Below are 21,518 nucleotides of genomic sequence, written 5' to 3' on the forward strand. Positions count from 1 at the left end.
ATAAGCGGGAGGAGATGGATGGATGGATGGACATGTTACTGCACCAGTTTGAGTATTTTTATTTCCACCCATTGAGGCCCCTTTGTTGACTTATTTTATTACAAATCAGTAAAAACTATTTCTGCATGCTTGCCAGCTGTGGATGCTTGACAGTAAGAATTGTGTTGGTACACCACTGCACTGCCACATGTGTGGGCATAAAATCACTATCAATGTTTGAAATGTGTTACCTGGAGACTTATGTTTTAGTACGGGGAAGGTGGCAACTGGAAATAAGATGTCTGTAAAAAGATAAACTGACTAGATGGACTGTAAATTGCAGAAGTAATACATTACAGGGATTTATTTTATGCTTTGTGCTATTTCTCCATTTCCAATCATATTCATAGCAGACAAGTTAGCCCACAACACCTCCAAATCATGTTTAGTATTATTTGGAAAATAATAAAATACAAACCACATGGAAATCAATTGCTCTATGTGGTTGTTGAAAGAAAACATGAACTGAAACAAAATCTGTGGCAAACTCTGCTCGACACCCACACTGCGTTGTACAAACGCTACAGTCTGAAACACGACTGACGAACCATTTCAATAGCAACCACAATGTGAACATAGTAAGAATAAATGTTGATGTGTCACAACAGCCACATATGAGATAACATGATGACAGTTATATTCCTCTGTCTTCTCTTGGTCTCTAGGTGCCTCCAGTAACCAGAAGTGGTTGATTTAGCACATGGTTGAGTCTGAAAGTGAATTTTAACAAGAAAGTTGACATTTTTTCTTCTTCATGTAAATCATAAGAGAGTAAAGCCTGCAGCTAGTGTGGAATATTTTTGAATATTTATTTTCAATATTGCAGAAAGCCACTATAAAGGTTTTGCTCAGAAAAATATCACCACATTCAACACAGAAAGGAAGAATTATAGTTGCAATTTCAATCTGGGATCTCCAAGGTTACAGTTTTTTAAGAAAAGCAACTTATACCATGACGCATAACAAGAACACTCGGAGGCTGGAAATTAGATTTGAGGAGTTTACTTTTTTTTTTAAAGATCTGCCGGGGGCGGGAGCTCCAGGAGCTCCAGCAAGGCATGTAGGACAGAGAGTGAATACACATACTATACAGAGATGCTGTATGAGAAACCAATGTGAGTTTGGAACATTGAACTATGTACATCTATTCTAGTAGACCTCAACAATGGAATTATGATCAGTAGAAATGGCCATGTCATGGGACCTTTAAATAAAAGCAAAACAGAAAGAATACAGTAAAACATGGATAATGATACTAGTGAGAATTAAAAGTTAACCCAAATTAAAAGCCATATTAAAAAGATAGGTCTTTCATTTGCTTTTAAACATTTCAAAGGAGTTTGCTGTTCTAAGATCCATGTGTACTGATGTGTCCTGTATGTGTGTGTGAGTGTGTATATGATCAGTTTGAAAGCATTATAAAGTCAGCAGGCTGTGTATGTATGTATGTTTGAGTAGCTAAAGGCACATTTACTTAAGACCATGTGCAGCAAATAAAATACATTACAAATCATTTTCTCTGACACACAGATAATGACTGTACTTTCTAGAGAATGCACTGTTAAATCACCCTTTCACAACAACAATGACTCACTCCTCTGTCTTTGGATGATTCCCCCTCGTCACCTGTGCACGCTTAAGTATATTTCACACAGGAAATGAATCCCGCCCCTCTGGTTCCTGTATCATGCATGTTTTGTCACTTAATATACAAGTCGTTCTGATGGGACGGAGAGAAAGGAGTGATTGTGTGTGTTATTTACGACAAGAGGGCTGCCTTAGGCGAAAACCTGAGCACTTGAGAGATATAGCGAGGCGGACAGAATCTAAAAATACCACGGCTGAGTGAGCAGGGCTTAAGAAGAAGAAGAAGAAGAAGAGGAAGAGTGGCTGTCTCTGCTGTCAGTGTGTCCTCTTGGTCTTCAGGCTGCGCTCTGCTGTCACCATGAAACATTAGGCCTTTATAAGCAAACCCAAACAAATCCATCTGAGACCAGACAGCTCATTTAAAGAAAGGGTATGGCAGAACAAGTGGATCTTCTTTTAATATCACATATTGATCTATTGTTGAGTCAGTGGGATGTAAAGTGAACCCTATGAAACACCTATAATGAGATTTTGGCTGGATCTTTGGGCCTTTAGGGAAAAAAGATAATTAGAGCTCACAAGGAAGGACTTCCAGAGTGGCAGACATGCCTGAAAGAGCCACTGTTTTAGAAATGAATGTCTTTTCTAAAAGTGGATTCAACCTTGACATCACATAAGGCTACCGCATGTTTTTAAAATGTTGTGACCTTTACAGATCTGGCTACACGGTCACAGGCTGTGGCCATGTCCTTCAAACCTTTCCTTCGCCAAGAATGACATGTGTATGGGAACATTTGCCCCCTACACATGTACGCTCTCTCTCTCTCTCTCTCTGTGTGTACGCTTCTGTCTCTCTAGCCCACATACATGTATAAAAACAGCCTCAGAGGAACGTTACATGTCCAATACTGTCTGCTCACAGGAACACAAATATGGCTCTAGTCTCTGTGTAGCAGGCATTAAAGGCAAACTGGCCACCGTCACTTTCATCTGTTGTCCGTTTGTCCACTAAGGCTTCAAACATAAACGTCTCTCTATCAGCAGATATGTGAAGTGCACTACAAAGTGTTAATGACTGTGAACAGACTCAGCCATGTCTTGAATTGGCTGTTGATGACTCGAAAGAGTGATATTTCCATCTGAAAAGAGGACTATTAGTTACTTGTATTTTTATGGTCACTTAAAAAGAGTCTGTGCTCTAACTCAATATTATAAAACTAAGAAATCTTCCTACAGTAAATAACATTTTGAAAGAGCTCTAATTAGTGCCTCATATTGAAAAGGACTCTCAAATGTCACCAAAATGAAATATGTTCTTGTTGAAAGTGAGACGAAATTAGCATCTAGTGTACAAAAGAGATGTGATGACCAATTTGTATGATTAACACTTAAATCTTATATATGCATGTTTGCTCTGCAAGCCAAGCTGTGACAAAATGACTCCATTGAGTCAAATCTAAAGCTTGAGTTGAATCCTAAAGATTTGAATTGCCCTCAGTGGCGTTTCATCTCTACTTCTCTCAGCTATGGTTCTTAGCTTCTTCTCTCAGTTTAGCTGTGAATAAAGGGAAGAGCTGGTAAGGTTTGGTCTCTGCGCTTCTATATATAGACACACATTACATGACATAAAGGAACATTCACAGCTAGGCTTCAGCCACAAACTCACACACTCGTAAACACAAAGCAAATAAAAAAACACACTGCATGTCAAGTGAGTAAATAGCGAAGTAAATCAGCAGGTAAATGTTTTTCCGCTTATTCATTATGTGTGTATATTAAATGGGTATATTTAGAAATGATTACACAGGTGCATGATCACCCATACTTCCAAATAACAAGCAAACACACACACACACACAGGCTGACACACACACACACACACATCCTGACATACCAGCCTGTTTCCTGTGGCTTCTGCTTCCTGCCTCTGTAGAGCACATACCAGACGTTCTTCTGCCGCTGAAAAGAGATATGAGTGGAATTGCATTAAAGTCTCATTTCATAACGATCCATCTGCACACTTAACCACCTGAACAAGCAGAACAAGATTATTTAATGACGCAGTGGAGAGGTGAGAAGAAGAGCAGCTTTGTGAGTACATGGTGTGTGTTGCCTGCTGAGCTTCTGAGCAAAAGCCTCTGAGGGAGTAGTATCACTGTTTTGGTCTGCGTCATGATCGAGAGGACAGACACGCCAAGTAACAGAGCGAGAGCAGGTAGTACACTACAATTTTGACTATATCTGTTCCTATTAAAATGTTATTTAGTTAAAAATACTTAATTTTTCTATATTGAAAGACAGAAAATGACATAAAATGCCTTGCTAGAGACTTTGTGCCCCCCCTCACACATTGATTTAACATTTTTCTTGTGAAGAAAATTACTCTTTGACTTTAGAGAGGGTTGTAGCAGCTATTTCAAGTGCCAAACACTTTTGTAATTTAATTAAATGATGTCATTTCAACTGACATCATTTGCTGTGACTTGAAAATATGCTATTTCCCTAGCTCCTATGAATCATCACCTGATGTGTACATCTGTGTGAGCACTCATGCATCTATTCATTTATGAATCATGTCCTGATGTAGTGTGTAGTAATGTCTTTTGAGGCTGAGTGGGCATGTATGTTGTTGTAGTGCCTTTACAACTCTACGTGTGCATTCACATGAATCTGCAGGTCTGTCTGAATGTGCAGCAACAGTAAAGAAATCATTTGTTGGACCTAACATCTTGTGCTCCTACACTAAAGTCATCAGCACAAACTTAATCCTGCAGGCTAAATATGAGCGGGAGCTAAAAATAGTCGCCGTAGCTACAGTAACATGCGTAGCAGGATATGGTTGTCTGGTAGATGATGAAGAAAAGACCAAGAGAATGGAGGGGGAGGAAGGAGAGATTAGACGTAGCATAAGAAGAAAAATCGGTGGGTTTATGTTTGAAAGAGCCTGAAAAGATGTGAAAGCTCCCCATTAAGCGTAGAAAATGACATTCATCTGAATATTTGAGTGGAATACTGACAAAAACCATCACTATCTATGCTTAATGTCTTGGTTTGGTTAAGACTCTTTTTGGAGTAATGTGGCATTTATGATGAGTTTGATCCTTTTACTTTCTTTTTAAAATAGTTGTATAATTTGGGAAGCACATCACTTATTTGGCAACTCTCAAGACTGATAGTTTTTAGATTGAATGGACAGAAAAAGTTTAGAAATTGAGACATATAAGCAGACACTCAGTATGTCCATGGTCTGAATAAATAGACAGCTCGGGCTCAAGATCATCTTATGGCGCATTTCCACTGCAGCGCGTAGCACGGTTTAAGCGTGCCGTGCCAAACCCGGCCCGTTTTTTTTTGCTTTTCCACTTGGGGTAGTTCCGGCTCAGGGCTACTTTTTCACCTTTTTTCTGGCCCTCCAAAATCGAGGTTCTTACCGGGCCAACAACCGGGCTGAATATGCTTAACTAGTGACGTAAACACTCTCGACTGCTGAATGGTCAGAGAGAATCGCTGGCAAGGGGGCTACAACTACAACAAAATTAACATATTTGACCGTGATTTAATTGAAATACACGTTTCAAAATGATGCCGAAGAAACAACATACTGATACCGGTTAGTAAAAACCATGAATTAATGCTTTGACAAGTCTGCAGACAGACGGCAGGCGAAAAACCTTTTAAAATGCGTGTTTTCTGAATGGAGATCGGCTAAACTAACGTTGTATATGCTCCGACCGTCCACACACACAACAACGGCCTACAGACATAAATAAACCAGCGACTGTATTCGTCATGACACAGGCAGTCTGTGGTTTGTACTTGTTTAACTTGTCTAGTTTCTGAACAGATATGAGGAGCTGTGAGCTTGAGTGCTAATAGCTAACGGCTGATGTTGGTTTTGTGGTTTGCATTGAAGATTACGTCACGGCTCCGCCTACACTGCGTTACTATAGTTACTGCCCCAGCTACTAAACTGTAATGGAAACGCAGCATAAAGTGAGCCTGGCCTACCAAGGCCTAACTATACCGTACTAAGCTGTGCGAGGCCCTGCAGTGGAAATGCACCATTAGAATGGGATCAACTGGGCCAAACTGGGCCAGGGATTGAGATTATTGCCCGTTCCCCACTTCTTACTCCCATAATTCAGGTTCACTTGCTTGGACAATACCCATCTTCAAACTTAAAAAAAAAATGTAAACTCCACACAAATGTGTTTAACAAATGCATCTTCCACAGTTGGGACACAAAAACTGTTTACAGACATACAAACATCTGGCAAAGTACTGCAAACCAGCTCTGTGGTAGATCAAGCTAGGTGTCCATTGGACGGCATTTGATGAACACACACACACACACACACACACACACACACACACACACACACACACACACACACACACACACACACACACACACACACACACACACACACACACACACACACACACACACACACACACACACACACACACACACACACACAGAGACCCACAAGGTGAAAACAATACCAGCGTCGCTGTCGCTTCTGGTAATAATGGATTGAGAATTCGATTAGTGACGGAGAGATAAAAAGACCGGATCTAGCTACATCATTAGTGCTGTCTGACCACAAACCCTAATTATAACTAAACACACTGCCTTCCTTCTCCCTCACTCCCTCTCTGTCCTCTGTTACTAACCCCACACAATGCTCGACAATCCAAACAAAGCTTCCCCAAGGCCCCTAATCTAATAGAACAGTCTCTACAAGACATCCACACACACACACACACACACACACACACACACACCAGCCAGCAGAGAGGGTATGATAGAGTCCGGAGGGAAGAGTGAGGGAGTGATGGAGAAAAAAGACGGCTTGTCAGATAAAGGAGATAAATTGGACACTGAGTGAGGAATGACATACTGTAGAGAGAGAGGGGCGGCTTTTCTCCTCCGAGTCTCCAAGGGCTGTTGGTGTGATGTTCATCATCAGGGAGCTCTGGTGGGACATCATTGTTCTTGTCTTTGTGTGTGTCCATCTGCTGCAAGCCCCTCCAGAGCCCACCCTCTTTCATCAGGACTCTTGTCCGTGTGCCCACTCTGCTCCTGCAGGACTCTAAACACTCCTGGAGCTCTGTTTGGATTTTAGAGGGCTGGTGTTTACAGAGGAAGCAGAGACTGACGCAGAGCTAAGACAGGCAGCTTAATATGACCTGGGATGTTAATGCAATTGAACGCAAATAGTCATAAGGAGGTAATGTTCAACCACTGACCTCTGACCTTAGACCTCTGTGACTGTGACTTTGTCAGTCTGCCAACATCTTTGGCTCCTTTTAGGGATAACAGAGTGTTGCTGGTTTTATACTGATGTCATGGCTTTTTTGTACAGTGGGCTGCTGTCTGCATGTTGTCATGCTTCACAATTGCTATTATTATAAAGTTACATTTTCCTTTATACAGCCCTATTCATGCAGTAGATAAAATGTTCAGCGGTAGCAATGGGAACAAGAACAGATTATTGCATTTGAGTAAAACTTGGCCTAAGCAGAATTATAGTTATCACATACTTCAACCATAATGACTAAAGTCTTGCCAGTGGATGATACTATTAAGAAGAAGTTAAAAAAGGTAGAGGCAAAGTTATTGGTTGATATCTAATATACTAAATGAACAGAAGTCAATTCAAATATGCAATGCACAAACACAAACACAAAATTCCCTAAATAGGATTTTTTTTGTTCTTAAAAACCCAGGTTTGAAGATGTGGGAAACATCAGACATGTTATATGTACATCTCTGGCAGTTGCATCAGTTAGTGACAGCATGGTCTTATATAATGCTGCCATCTATCAAAGTAAAAACAAGTGAACTAAAGAGACAGACTGTCTGAGACTACAGGCTGTCACACACGCACGCACGCACGCACGCACGCACGCACGCACGCACGCACGCACGCACGCACGCACGCACGCACGCACGCACGCACGCACACACACACACACACACACACACACACACACACACACACACACACACACACACACACACACACACACACACACACACACACACACACACACACACACACACACACACACACACACACACACACACACACACACACACACACACTAATAGAATGTTTATCTATCTGCAGAGTCATGCTTTGGGTCACCCAGTCTCTTTAATGCTCTCCTTCCAGTCCCCAGACATCTCTGCCAGGACAGGGCCTGATGCACCGGCCAATCACAATCTGCTCCAGAGTCCTGCATGCACCAATCAGAATCCATCCAGTTAAAACCTTGTCAATACAAGGCACATCAAAGAATCACTGTTCAGCATGTTAAATATTCCGTTATTTTCATATGCTACACAGGATGATTCGTAGACATTTTGGCAAAATTGCATATTTTAGATAGGAGGAAATGAAGGGTTATTCTACAATGCAAACTAACCAACAGACCATTTCAGTCTAACCCCATAATGTATGTCAAACTCAGTGACTTTATAAAAACTGAATGCCCTTTACATTCGAGAAAGGGTATGCAGGAACAGCAGTCAATTGTTTTCAGCACTGTATGTTTTCATCCCCTTTAATGGCTGGGGATACGGACAGCAGGAGACTGAAGTGCGTGCAGCAGAGGGGGGGGGGGTGGGGGTTGCATGTGTGAGACTTTTCTGAGTGAGGTACCCTCCGTGCAAACCCACAGGAGACAGAGTATTGAGTCACTGAGGGTATAACGGCAGAATATGTGAATGCTGTGGAGCGCTGCGCTCTACATCGTTCTGCTTCGGTAGAGATTGAATTTGGCTGCTTTTCTATCTGCCATAAGCCTCATTAATTTCAATAAAAAAGTTTTCGTATGATACGTTTTGTAGGTAAGTTAAGTTTAGGCTTTATATAAAAGTGAGACATATTTTCCCCTTCCTGTATGTCAAGAGAACAAACCAAAACAACATGAATATCATTTCATTAAAATGTATTGGGTACCTTGGTGGTTATTCAGGTTTGAGATACTCTGCATTAGACCTCTGAAATATTTAAGGCATCATCGATGGATATGTTTGACATAATTGCACATTTTTGGTGGAGTTTTATGCTCTTCTGTTGCTTTCTAGTTGAACGTGTTTCCATCTCATGTGCTACCAGTGGTGGATAGTAGCAAAGTACATTTACTGAAGTACTGTACTCAAGTACAATTTTGAGGTACTTGAACTTTACCTGAGTATTTTCACTTTATGCTACTGTAAACTTCTACTCCACTACATTTTAGGAGCCAATATTGTTATTTTTCACGCCACTACATTTAATTGACAGCTTTTAGTTGCTATTTAGATTATTAGCTAATACAAAATATAAATCAATTATTTAATGAACAATTACATATATGTATAGGTTATGATCAGGGGTGATCATAACTTTTTTAGTGAGTTACTCAGATGAGTACCAGGAGACAGCGTTTGGTACTCACCCCACACGAAGCGTGGTCCTCCTCAGTGTCTCCTTCACTGTCCTCTATTTACACTTCTTGCATGCTATGATGAAGATGATGAAGATGTACCTCCCTGTCTCTTTTTAAGCCTCCGATTTGCTTTCTTCAAAACTTGTTGCCAAAACTGTGAAGTCCTTGCATTTCCTGAGGCCAAGTTGAAGGATCAAATACTAAGAAATTATCACATGACTTGAAGTCATATCTGATTTCAGATGTGGGAAGTTACTAAGTACACTTATTCAAGTACGTTACATACTATATTTTGATAATACTTTTCTAATTTTACTTGAGTAACATTTTGAATGCAGGACTTTTACTGTAACAGAGTATTCCTACACAAGATCTGAGTACTCTTCCACCTCTGTCTGATTTCAAACTCTTCCATTAACACCCTGAGTAAGTTTGCAACTGTGTGTTTTTACTCCACTTTGTTGTAAATAAAACTGCAGCAGCTTGACCACAGAGCGTGAACGTTGTGATGAGCTGATTTTGCGCAGTTCTCCAGTGTGTGCGCGGGGCACGGAAGGGGAGTCTCCCACTGAACTCTGTCGTCCAGTGATCTAAGCCTCTGCCTCCTGCAAAGCTTCACAGGTCCGTTGGTTATGTCCTGCGCGGCTCGGCCAGCACCCAGTTCAATCAGTCATAGAAAGTCCGAAGATTTTTAGCAGGGAGCGAAACGGCAACGTAGCTGCCTAATGTCTTGACATGTCTAGTAGTTTACGCCATTGAGTGTTGACAAGAAACACGTGTAGACGAAATATGTGTTTTGTTTTTGATGTTTTGAGGTACGCGAAGGCGCGTAGTGACCATAGGTAGTGACACAAGTGACGTTATGCAATTCAGGTTTTTGCCGCGCATGCGTACCTGCGTACCAGTTATGTGCACCCCTGGTTATGATATCCAGCAGCAGTATATTAAGTAATTTAAATTAGCTCTACATGTACCAGCACACTAACACCTCATAATCCAATATGTTTGCACGATTCTAAAATGAATGCAAGACTTTAACTTGTAACAAAGTATTTTAACAATCAATGTATTATTGCGACTTTTACTCAAGCAAAACATCCGAGTACTTCTTTCAACACTGTGTCCAGCACCTAACCCCATCCTGCAAACCTTAAACATGTTCTTCTCCCTTTTCTTTCCAGTGGAGCTAGACACGGAGCACGCACAGAGGGTCCCCGGGGCCGAGCAGGGAGGAGCCCCCACCCCCCAGGTCAAGCTGAAAGAAAGACAGAAGTTCTTTGAGGAGGCCTTCCAGCAAGACATGGAGCAGTACCTGTCCACCGGATACCTGCAGATCGCTGAGAGGAGAGGTGGGTGTGAAGGCGTTCTTTATTTCAAAGTCATCCTCTCTGAATATATTTAAACAGCTTGACATTTAGAATATATTTCGGTCTGAGGCCTACAGAGGAAAAATGTTTATGAATATACGTTGTAGTGTCTGTTACAAATTCAAGGGTGAATGCAAAGCCATCGAGCATTCAAATGAATTAATTCCCCAGCTCTGATGCCATCAGCTGAAACCTTCACACTTCAACAGCATATCACAAGATTGAGCCATAATAGCTTTTTGCAGCGAGGCTCTGAGCGCCTGTCGCTAAACACACAAGTAGAACCATTACGTTGAAAAATGCCACCGTGCCTCATAACTGTAGGCTTCCACTGGGATTGTAATAGAATCCTGCTGCAGTTTACCTCATGTATTACGGAAAAAAGCCTGTGCTAAAATACCCAAAGGATTTGCTGAAATGAGGGATTGCATGAGATAGTATGCTGAAGATGTATTGGAATCTACTGGCCCAGAGTTTGCAATGTGATTTTTCTTCTTTTTTTACTCATCAATCCTGCTCCCTTAATCCTCTGGAAATGGCTTATTAGAGAGGATTGTGGAGCAGCAAGGAAGGAGGAGAGAGGGAGCGAAAGGAAAGAGTCTTAAGGAGAGGAGAGGGAGAGACTTATATTTTTACTGTCACTCAAAACAGCTTTCAAGTCAGTGCTGTGTTTTTCATAATCTCCATGACAAAAACAGTGACCAGGCTTGAGGTTCACTGAGTGAAATATTCACAGCTCATTAGCTCATATTCAGAATCCCCTAAATTCATTCACGGTAAAAAGACAGAGGAGATGTTTACAATTTGGTTTCACACGTTAAAAGATGGGATTCACATTACAAAGGCTAGCAATTTGGCTGCTTTAACTAAATCTACAACAGAGAAATAATCAACCAATCATATTCGAATATGTGTTAATCCGTACAACGGAGGCTCACATTATAATTCTGGTGAAATACATCTGAAAATACGCCTTGGTGTGTGAGCTCAATAACACTGAGACCCATTATTCTTCTCCAAATACAAATCTCTACAGCAGGGCGGCGCCACTCGAGAGCGGAAATCCAGCTGGAGATGAGAGGGGAGATAAATGTGGAGCAAAAAATGAAAAGAGATAGTGACAAAAAAAAAGCGAGAGGGGGTGGCAGATGTCATTGAGCTGTCAAAAAGCCAGTCTCAAGGGTCACACACACACACACACACACACACACACACACACACACACACACACACACACACACACACACACACACACACACACACACACACACACACACACACACACACACACACACACACACACTCCCCAATCTCGCTCTAGGCAAAAACACTCCTTCCCTTTTAGGCAAGGTCACAGTAGGGCTAAAAGAAGAACATGTGAGAAGCAGTCACATGGAAATGATGTTCTTAATGCACTGCTTTCTGGATAAGCCTTTCACAACATGGCGATAGTGCTGGTTCAGGTGTGTGTGTGTGTGTGTGTGTGTGTGTGTGTGTGTGTGTGTGTGTGTGTGTGTGTGTGTGTGTGTGTGTGTGTGTGTGTGTGTGTGTGTGTGTGTGTGTGTGTGTGTGTGTGTGTGTGTGTGTGATGTTGCATTGCTATTCAAAGGACGCAGAGACTTTATGAGCGGTGTCCATGGGAAATAACTCCCCCCTTCTTTCTCTCTCTCTTCACTCTCTCTTCTGCTCTCCCTCCCTGTGCCGCCCTCCTCTGCTCTCCTCATTTCCTTGAGGTACAGTAGCCAATGGCATCTTCTCTCACTGCTGTGCGCCTTCGCCCTCTTGTGCTCGCAACTCTGCCCCCACCCCCCAACCCCCCCCACTCCCCTCTCATCCCCACAGTGCACTGACTGGCTGTTTGTCACGCATGCAGCACATCATGCTAGTGAACGGGGGGGGTTTGTTTCGCTGCAAGGCGGTGAATCAGGACTGGAGTCGTGTGTGTAAACGCTGGGGGTGTAAAAGGGGTCTCCAACGGTTTTGTTTGTATATTCCTTTTTAAAGTACAAGCTAGTTCCTAGTGCCAGTAATGCTGGTTCTGCCATAGAAAATCAACTCAGATATTAGAGTTTTTTTGTGAAACTTAACCACATTTTGCCCTTTTGCACGTCATACTAATTATGTAGACAATGTAGAATTAACCACAAATAACATTATATTGAATATTAAGGTCAGTTAAGTCCATTCTGTTTGGCTCTCATCTGCTTTAAGTATTGTATTGTTTCTAACGTAATGTACATTCAAAGGACTGATGCTGGGTTCACTGCATCGTGTTGCCAGGTCGATCTTTCATTTCATTTTACATTAATTCAATTTTAAGATGCTTTACCCAGCCCTAAAATGTACATGTGGGTACCATGATCATTAGCAGTATTCCTAGATGGATTCCAATCCTTCAAGCTGGTAAAAGTGTTCATTTCAATTCTCTTTCAGAAGGCTCTTTGCTTCTGAGCCACTGAAGCCTGTCTATGCATAAGATCACGTTTTCACAACTCTTTCTATGCCATGCTCCCATGCCCACATGTTGATCAAAAAAGATACAAGAGAGCTTTTTAAGCAAAACCTAGACCGTAGATATTGTCCCACATCTTGTAAATTGGGATTGCATGAGTGGAGGATGTTCTGTTGGCCCACATGAATAGATGGAAGGACTTAAAATAAACAATTAAAATGTAAATAAGGGCATTTGAATTAAGATACCTTTGAGGAAATGTGAACCTATCCTTTAATGACACGTATTTGTTGCTTGTCGCCTTCATATACTTCGTACATGTTCTGACACCTGGCAATCCATTTTTTCGTTTGGTAATGCCGTTGATTTGACCATAAACCAAATGTTTTATGTACACAAGCTAACCCATTTCAATGCCATCCAGCTTGAATGTGCCCATTTGCTTTCTGCTTGGCACATTTTGAAATGCAGAACTCAAAGCACCGTGTTCCTGGACTCAGCCCCTTGCTGCTGCCCTCTTCAGTCTGGTGCCAGGCTAATATCTCTCCGTCTCACCTGCAGGGCCAATAGGAAGCATGTCGTCCATGGAGGTGAACGTGGACATGCTGGAGCAGATGGACCTGATGGACATGTCTGACCACGAGGCCCTGGATGTGTTCCTGCACTCTGGAGGAGAGGACAACAGCGGCACCCTCGCCTGTCGCAGGTAGGCGGCCATAAACACACCTCTAAAGCATTCAAACTATAATAACTCAAACAGCGCTTAATTACTGAAGGGATTTAACTTTTGACATCTAATCCACATCATAGAGTTTGATGAAGCAGAAATATGTGACTCAGAAGATTGACAGGAACAATGTTTAAGCACGATACACAAACGCCATCTGTTCACATCTGCTGGAGAAAGTTCCTTCCACTGTCAACAACCTCCAGCATCTCACTGACGGCTCGGTCTCTCTAAAAATAATGTAATGCAAATAATTCTCTGATACATTCAAATGTCTGTAGGAGACAGAGATGGCAAAAGTACACACACCCTTTACTCAAGTAGAAGTACAGATACTCGTGTTTAAAAATACTCTGGTAAAAGTAGAAGTACTGACTAAACTTCTTTACTCAAGTAACAGTAAAGAAGTATGGGCTTCGAAATGTACTTAAGTAAAAAGTACCCATAACTACCAACTGTTTTAAAGAGTACCTGACCTCCCTTTATATTAATAGAACAATAATGTCATTGTTGGCTAATGAATGTTTCGATGCTGAACAACGGCAACATGACAACGTTTTCATTGGTCCCTCTTCTTTAGAGAAGACCAGGAAATGATGGATACACGGATCGTGTTCAAATCAATAGGCAATAGACTCTTAATAATAATGATCACGCTACCAAACACAGATTAAAACTAAAGTAACAAACCTGTTTTGAAAATGTAAGAAGTAGAAAGTACAGGTATTTGAGTTAAAAATGTAAGAAGTCAAAGTTAAAAATCTTCGATACCAGCAAAATGTACTTAGGCCTAAGTACAGTAACGAAATATTTGTACTCCACTACTTCCCACCTCTGGTAGGAGAGCGAGTCTGGCCAACTTCAAGCACATTCAAAAAACCTGTGAAGTACTTCCAGGAATTAGTGCTCTGACTTTATTGGCAGTAATTGGTCTAAGATAGCAAATGAATAGTGTAGAAAAGGGTTACAATTCCCAATGACTAAAGCAGTACACCGCCACAGCTTTACTCATCCACCTACCTGCTATATGACTCCTCCTCCTCCCCCTCCTCCTCCTCCTCCTCCTCCTCCTCCTCCTCCCCCTCCTCCTCCCCCTCCTCCTCTTCCCAGATGTGGAGTCCTTCACCACAGAGATCAGTCTCCAGGTGCCCACCCAGGCCGAGCTGCGCCACAAGCTCTCCTCCCTCTCCTCCACCTGCACCGACTCAGCCAGCCAGGACACAGAGGCCGGGGAGGACGAGGAGGACGAAGAGGAAGACGAGGAGACGGAGCAGGGAGGCGATGGGGGTGTTGGGGGATCAGGGGGAGGAGCGAGGAGGAGGAGACGGCCCCCCGTGGTGGTGACCCTGGATGAAGAGGAGGTGCACCCCGACACGGCGCTGGTGGACGGGGGGGAAGAGCGGAGCAGCAAAGACTGTGAGGCCAACAGGCCGAAGGTTTGAGGAGGACACATGGACTGGATTTAAACACACACACACACACACACACCGAGCTGCAGACGGAGAAAAGTTATAATATTGGCTTCCATCTCAAATGTTCATGATGAAGAAATGAAAAAGAAAATACACTGAGGTTGCACTAACTGCCATATGACCTTGCCTTAAAAAAAAGTGTTTAATTCTAATTGAATGCTGTTAAATTGGTTTGAGTTCCCTTTAGCATATGATTGGCTTAACATGCACATGAAGGGTTTGACTTTATTCAGAGTGCTCTAATATTCAGATTCTGTGTCTGCGTGTTGAGACCAGGAGAGGTCTGATACTGGTGATAGGTACACAGAGAAGTGTACACTATAATCATCCATGTGCCCTTTTGCAGTGTTTTTCTTTGAATCCCTGCTCCATGCTAATGCTAACATATTCTCTAAACTGCAGCTATTATTATTACTGAATTTCCCCCTCGGGGTATCAATAAAGGTCCATCTTCTATTAAGCATCAATATATGTTGGAGAACAGTACTTTTGCTGAATACAATTTAAGGTACCACTTTACAATAAGACTACCCTTATAAAGGAATCATAAAGGGTTTATAATTAGGTTATGAATTAGGTTGTAAACACTTTATTAATCATTAAGAACCATTTATAAACCAGTTCTAACATAGTTTTCATACATCAACACAGGCTCAGATGACTAAGCCTTATATTGGCTACTTAGCGAGAATCAACTCTGTGAACAACAGATACCGAGGATGCTGGCTGATGATGAAGAAGACGAAGTAAGCTAGGTAGCCAATATAAGACTTAGCAGTACAGATAAATGTGGGCTCACTATTTGGCAAGCAACCGCTCACAGTTGCCCTGTTTATCTCATGTCTTGTAAAAGCTTATTAATGATTTATAAAGTGTTCAGAACCTAATTAATAGATGAATTACAAACTATTCGTAAACCCTTTATAAGGGTAGTCTTATTGTAAAGTGGTACCCAATTTAATGATGGTGTTTATCCCAAATGATTGCCATTTTTTAAAAGCTTTGAACCGCTTTGGCAGGCCAACAGTGAAATGTGTTTTTTCTTTGGACTATATGATTACACAAAATACGGGTAGTAATTCTACTTTTTATTTTCTCCAGGTTTCTTCTGCTGATGTTGTGGTTACCCTATGGCAATGCTTAAAAAATGACCTTGACTACCTTGCTTTTTTTGTAGTTGCAGTTGGGTGAATTGCCACCTTAAAGGTAGGGTAGGTAAGAATGGAGAAACCAGCTCGAGTGCGCTAGAATTTGAAAGTACACAGCCGAAAAAAATCTGCCACTTGCTTCAGACTTCCTTATAGAGCCCCTCCAACACACACGAACGTGCACATTACCAATGAGGGCACGAGATAAGTTTGTGCACAATGGAAGGCTGACAGGCAGGTAGGCCATCCAGTTATTTTAGCTGGGCCGGCTAAAATAATTGGTCGTGCTTTTTACAGCGCCACGGCTTCCACAGATGACATTTTTTTATGTATTTATTGTCAAAGCATTTAATGTATTCATTGCTATCGGGATGTTAAGAGCATTCCATGGAATATAACCAAAAGTGTTTCTGAAGTGAATGACCTACCCCACCTTTAATATAGCAAATGCTACATGATTAGCACAAAACAATAAAAAATAATCTGCAAGGGGCACATCGAGTAATGTTTCCCGGCTTTATGGATACGCTGAACCCCAAAGCTTGTTGCATTTCTTGAACTGGTTTATGAGCTACATTCTGCAATATTTTAAATGTAAACTACTAAACTAGAAAATACTTTGATTAAAAAAAAAAAAAACATGGCAATCATTGGCAGTCAACTGGCAGTGGGTTTTACACCAAATAGTGCTGTATAGCTGACAGGCCACAGATGGAGTTCAGGTACTTATATATCAATGATTTAAAACACACACATATACACACACGCACACAAAGGAGAGTTACCCATTGCCATTCCTTTGACCAATAATACGTGGGCAAACTTCTCCTTTTGAGCGAGGACCAAATCCCTGTTTGGACTGAGTGCTATGCATTGGAGAACACCCAGAAGGTTAAACTGTATCCACATTTTTGTACAGAAATGTTGACATTTGTGCGATGTGGCAGCATTACTTCTTCCTCTCTTTTCCTCTGCCTACAGTTTCTGACTTGTTGGTAATAAATGTTTCTTCCCCAACATTGTTTGATTTTCATTAAAGCATTTCTGACACACGTTAAATAATGAACTTTGAGCAGGAGTCAGGGTTTGAGCATGTTAACAGTCACTCTTTAAGGTCCTGTCTGAGCTCTTTGGAAATGGAAAGCTGAAACAAGAAAATGGATGAAGAGTGGAAATGGTTTTGGATTGAGAAAGATGATTTTAACAAGTTAACTTTAATTTTTTGTAAAATATCTCAACAGGAAAATAAGCAATAGTGTTATACTGTGAGTGTTATGCTACGAGTGGAGCTTTGTGAAAAAGCTGATTTGATGCATGGCGGTCATTCCTCTGCACTTTATTTAAGGTCATGGTACACTACAGGGCCCTCCAACAGTTTTGCATGGACAATGTGTTGTGTGTGAAGAGTGAAAACGGTGTTATATGAACATAATAGCAGTTGTGTATTCCACACCTGCTGCTGCGGACTGTGGAGCTTGATAATGTCACGGTGAGACCTTCGCCTATGGTAATGCTCTCTCAATGGAGTGTTTTGGCAATTGTATTGTTTGTAAGGGTCAATTCACCCAAAATGCAACAGAAGGTTTTCTCACTTACATCTAGTATTGGTCATGAATACACTTTGGGTGTTGTTAGCCCAAGGTTGACATGCCTTCAGGATTTTGCCTTCACTTTACTATAAGGAGCTAAAGAAATGGTGCGTTGTGCTCAAGTTATGTTTTTCCAAAGATGTTGCTGTCTACACAATTCACAGGACTCACTGTCAACAGGTTTTATTAGAACAATGTTCCTTTATAGTCTACTAGAGTTACCGTACATTTCAAAATGTATTTGTATCTTGGATGCAATGGCTCTTTACTTTTACCAGACTCTTTTAGCTTAACACTTAAAATCTGAATAATGAAACCAAACAAAGAGACACAAGGTTGGAAAGAAATGACAGTGAATTGTCGGTAAGTTTTTATTAAACCTTAAGTACAAACTGCAAAAGTAAAAAACTGTCAATATAACCAACATGAGACTCTCTTTCCGAGTGGAGGGAAAGGCCGAGATGCGGCACTAATAAATTAAGTCACCAGAGACCCCACTGTGAGCAAGTAGTTTATACTGTAGAAAATGGAAGAAACAAAAACCAAAATGAACTGAAGAACAAACAAAAAAAATCCCATCAGAATAAAATATATCGTAAGGCCATAAAAACTTGACAACCACTTTTTTATGTTGAAAACACCCGACTTGGTATTTCATTAAATAGTCCTAAAACAGTTCAGTCTTCTGCGAGGGACGACAACCAACAAACTGGATTATAGGATATTTCCTTGACAGTCACCACTGGCAAGCTCAGTGCAACATGAGTAGCTACTACATTTTTGTTGAATTTTCAGTAATGAAAATGTAAAAACCCATCTTTTTTTTTCGTGAACATATCTTTTTTTTCCCTTTTCTTTAAAAAAGTAAAGCTAAACAAACAAAACTAGATTGGGGGAGGGGGGGGGGGCAGTTGTTGGCTACTCAATATCTTCTTTCTTAGTGATTTAAGCAGCACTTAATTTTTATACACGTTTACCAGAGCAACCCTGTAAGCGTCAAACTCACATGAATGAAGAAAGGGAAATGTAAGGCTTTTTCTTCATCAACCACTCTCCTCTGGAACTTCTTCTCTCTCCTCTATTCCTTCCTTTCTTTCTTTCTTCCTTAACCCCAGAAAAGGCTCAAGTATTTAAAGACATTTACAGGATTATGTACAAAAAAAGGTTGATGTTTTGTTTGTGTCTGTCTTTTTCCTCTCGCTAAAAATCACTCATATCTGGAAAAGGGAAAAATTATTCATGAAGCCAAAAACAAAGTAGAATTAAAAACAAAAAAAAACTTGGATTTGATATTTCACATTTTACACTCTTTGACTAGTGGCTCTACTTGAGATAACACGTCAGACCAACAGAAGTAAAAAACACAAAATAATAATAATATAATATAATAATTAAAGTTTACTGGTACAGATGAAACAAGAGGACTGGAGGAATGGAATGTTAACACGATTGCACATCTAGAACCAGAAAAGCCTGAGAGCCTTTCTGCCCTGTGGGGTGGGGGCGCGTCGGCTAGCTGTTAGCCGCTAGCAGGCGCTAACCCCCAGATTTTTTATTTTGTGTCGTTATACAGTAATTATAACCAACAGCACCAATAAAATGGATCTCCTCGCCAAGTATCAGGCACAGTTTCCACTTGCTAGCGAAGGAGGGATCCCTCCATACTACCAGGAAGTGAGGTGAGCGGGACCCTTCTCAGGTCAAGCAGCTGTAGCTCTGCCCCTCTCACATCCACCAACCAACAGAAACATCCACAATGACAACAAAATAAAATACACAGAAGACTTCTTGCAAAAAAACCTAGCAAAAAACAAAGCTAAAATTCAAAAAAAGGACTTGATAAAACATAGCCAACCAACAATAAACCAACATCGTCTGTCTTTCAAGTTTTAACCTCGCGTCCCCAACCCCCCTTTAAAAGAAAATGCAGGAGCTGCATCAAGAAAGGATAACATCGATAAAAAAGGACTCCTCTTCCTCGAAGCAAGGAGAGAGGGAAACTTTGGGTAATTACTTGATGCCATTTCATTTCACAAAACTGGAGAGGGGAAAAAAAAGCCGCCTTTTCATTTGTCCCATGTTCACAGATGAGTGACGCATGATGAGAAGGGGGGGGGGGGGTTTGAGTCTCAGGGGGCAAGATGAGGCCAGGAGAGAGTGATGCAAGAGAAGGGTAACACATGAAACCCATTTTAGTGGAGGGAGAATGGAGGTAAAGGGTATAACCATCAAGTCTTCTTGTGAGCGTTACACTTAATGCTTGTAATGTTGTAAAGGACGACTGAAGCAGGGACGGGGGGGGCGTTCTAAAATCATCCAGAATAAAAACAAATTCTTCTTTCACACTAGTGCAAAAAAGACATCTTGCTTTTTCTTTTTTTTCCTTTTCTTTTTTATAAAACAAGCCTGTCGTACTAAGGGGGGAAGGTGAATCATTTTTTGGAGGGGGGGGGGGGGGGGGGGGGGGGGGGGGGGGGGGGGGCTGAGGTCAGGTGAGGGGATTTCAAAGCTCAAAAACAATCAATCTTAAATATTGGGTGGTGGAGGAGGGTTTGATAGTCCCTGCTTGATGTGAAAACAACAACAGGGGGAGTTTTGGAGGGGGTGGGCCGGTGTGGTGGTCCCCTCAGGACACAGCAGCAGCCTTGGGTATGTGGGTGGAGGACAGGCGGGCCAGGGACACCTCCACTGTGGCGCGCTTCCGGGGGCCTCGCTTGGCTGGCGATGCTTTGGCGGGGCTTAAACCGTGGCAGGGGTCCCCCCCCACTGCACTGACGACGACTCCACCACCTCCACCCCCCCCATTCTTCAACATCGCCCGTCCACACACCTGGTTCACCAGACTGTTGATTTGCTCCTGATGGAGAAGCACAGATAATACAGATTACACATTTAACCCTTTCACAAAGTCACATGAATCACCTGGCTCTTATTCACACACAGTGGAGGATACTAACAAAGTACATTTACTCAAGTACGGCACTTAAGTACAATTTTGAGGGGCTTGTACTTTACCTTAGTATTCTCAGTTTATGCTACTTTATACTTCTACTCCACTAAATTAAAGAAGCCAATATTGTACTTTTTACTCCACTTTATTTATTTGACATATTTTAATCCTAGTTAGTCATAAATCAGAGTACTTTTTCCAATACTGTTCACACACAGTTGGAATTACAGCTTTGACAACGCAGCACATACACACTGCCATGCTGAGCAATCTACTTCCTGGAGCAGTGTAAACCCAGCATAGATAGACTGCAGTGTAAGCCCATAGACTGCAGTGTAAAGCTAGCTGATGTCTCCCCCTTCTGGACGGAGAGAGAACTGAACACAGCAGATCCAAACAGGACTCACCTCATCGTAGCGGTACATCATCTTAAGGCCTCTGCAGGACTTGTGCTTCTCCACATAGCGCAGGGCACACTCCAGACAGAACACCACGTTGTCAGTCTCCTGCACCACCTGCGCACACACACATATACACACACACACACACACACTTTACTATAGAAACTACACTCAGCTCAGAGCACTCATTACTGAAATAGTGAGAAACCTGATAAATCATTTAAATGTCTACCACTTCTACTGTATTATGCTACTGGCAAACTCTCAGTTGGAATATATTACAATATTATGGCATTTAGTTGGATAACATTATTGCACGTTTCATCATTTGGATTATGTAGTT

At 41.6% G+C, this 21,518-nt stretch overlaps 2 protein-coding genes across 5 annotated transcripts in view; one reads left to right on the forward strand and one right to left on the reverse strand.

Annotated features, from left to right (window-relative positions):
- Positions 1 to 15,783, forward strand: part of dtnbp1b (dystrobrevin binding protein 1b) — a 33,412-nt gene extending 17,629 nt beyond the window's left edge. Inside the window, exons 1-4 of one of the 4 annotated variants that reach the window (XM_034125198.1) lie at positions 3,528 to 3,697; positions 10,251 to 10,418; positions 13,450 to 13,594; positions 14,726 to 15,775. In XM_034125198.1, coding sequence (XP_033981089.1) covers positions 3,682 to 3,697; positions 10,251 to 10,418; positions 13,450 to 13,594; positions 14,726 to 14,969 — 573 coding nt within the window. In that variant the 5' untranslated portion in view covers positions 3,528 to 3,681 and the 3' untranslated portion in view covers positions 14,970 to 15,775. Of the gene's footprint in view, positions 1 to 3,527; positions 3,842 to 10,250; positions 10,419 to 13,449; positions 13,595 to 14,725 lie in introns of those variants that run through there. The other 3 variants (XM_034125195.1, XM_034125196.1, XM_034125194.1) reach the window with 3 other exon arrangements.
- Positions 15,784 to 18,171: 2,388 nt separating this feature from the next.
- Positions 18,172 to 21,518, reverse strand: part of jarid2b (jumonji, AT rich interactive domain 2b) — a 98,608-nt gene continuing 95,261 nt past the window's right edge. The window contains 2 exon segments of the mRNA XM_034124804.1: positions 18,172 to 20,681; positions 21,182 to 21,289. Of these exon segments, the coding sequence (XP_033980695.1) occupies positions 20,451 to 20,681; positions 21,182 to 21,289 (339 nt within the window). The 3' untranslated portion in view covers positions 18,172 to 20,450.

This window comes from Trematomus bernacchii, unplaced genomic scaffold (genome assembly GCF_902827165.1).
Source record: "Trematomus bernacchii unplaced genomic scaffold, fTreBer1.1, whole genome shotgun sequence".
Taxonomy (NCBI): Eukaryota; Metazoa; Chordata; class Actinopteri; order Perciformes; family Nototheniidae; genus Trematomus; species Trematomus bernacchii.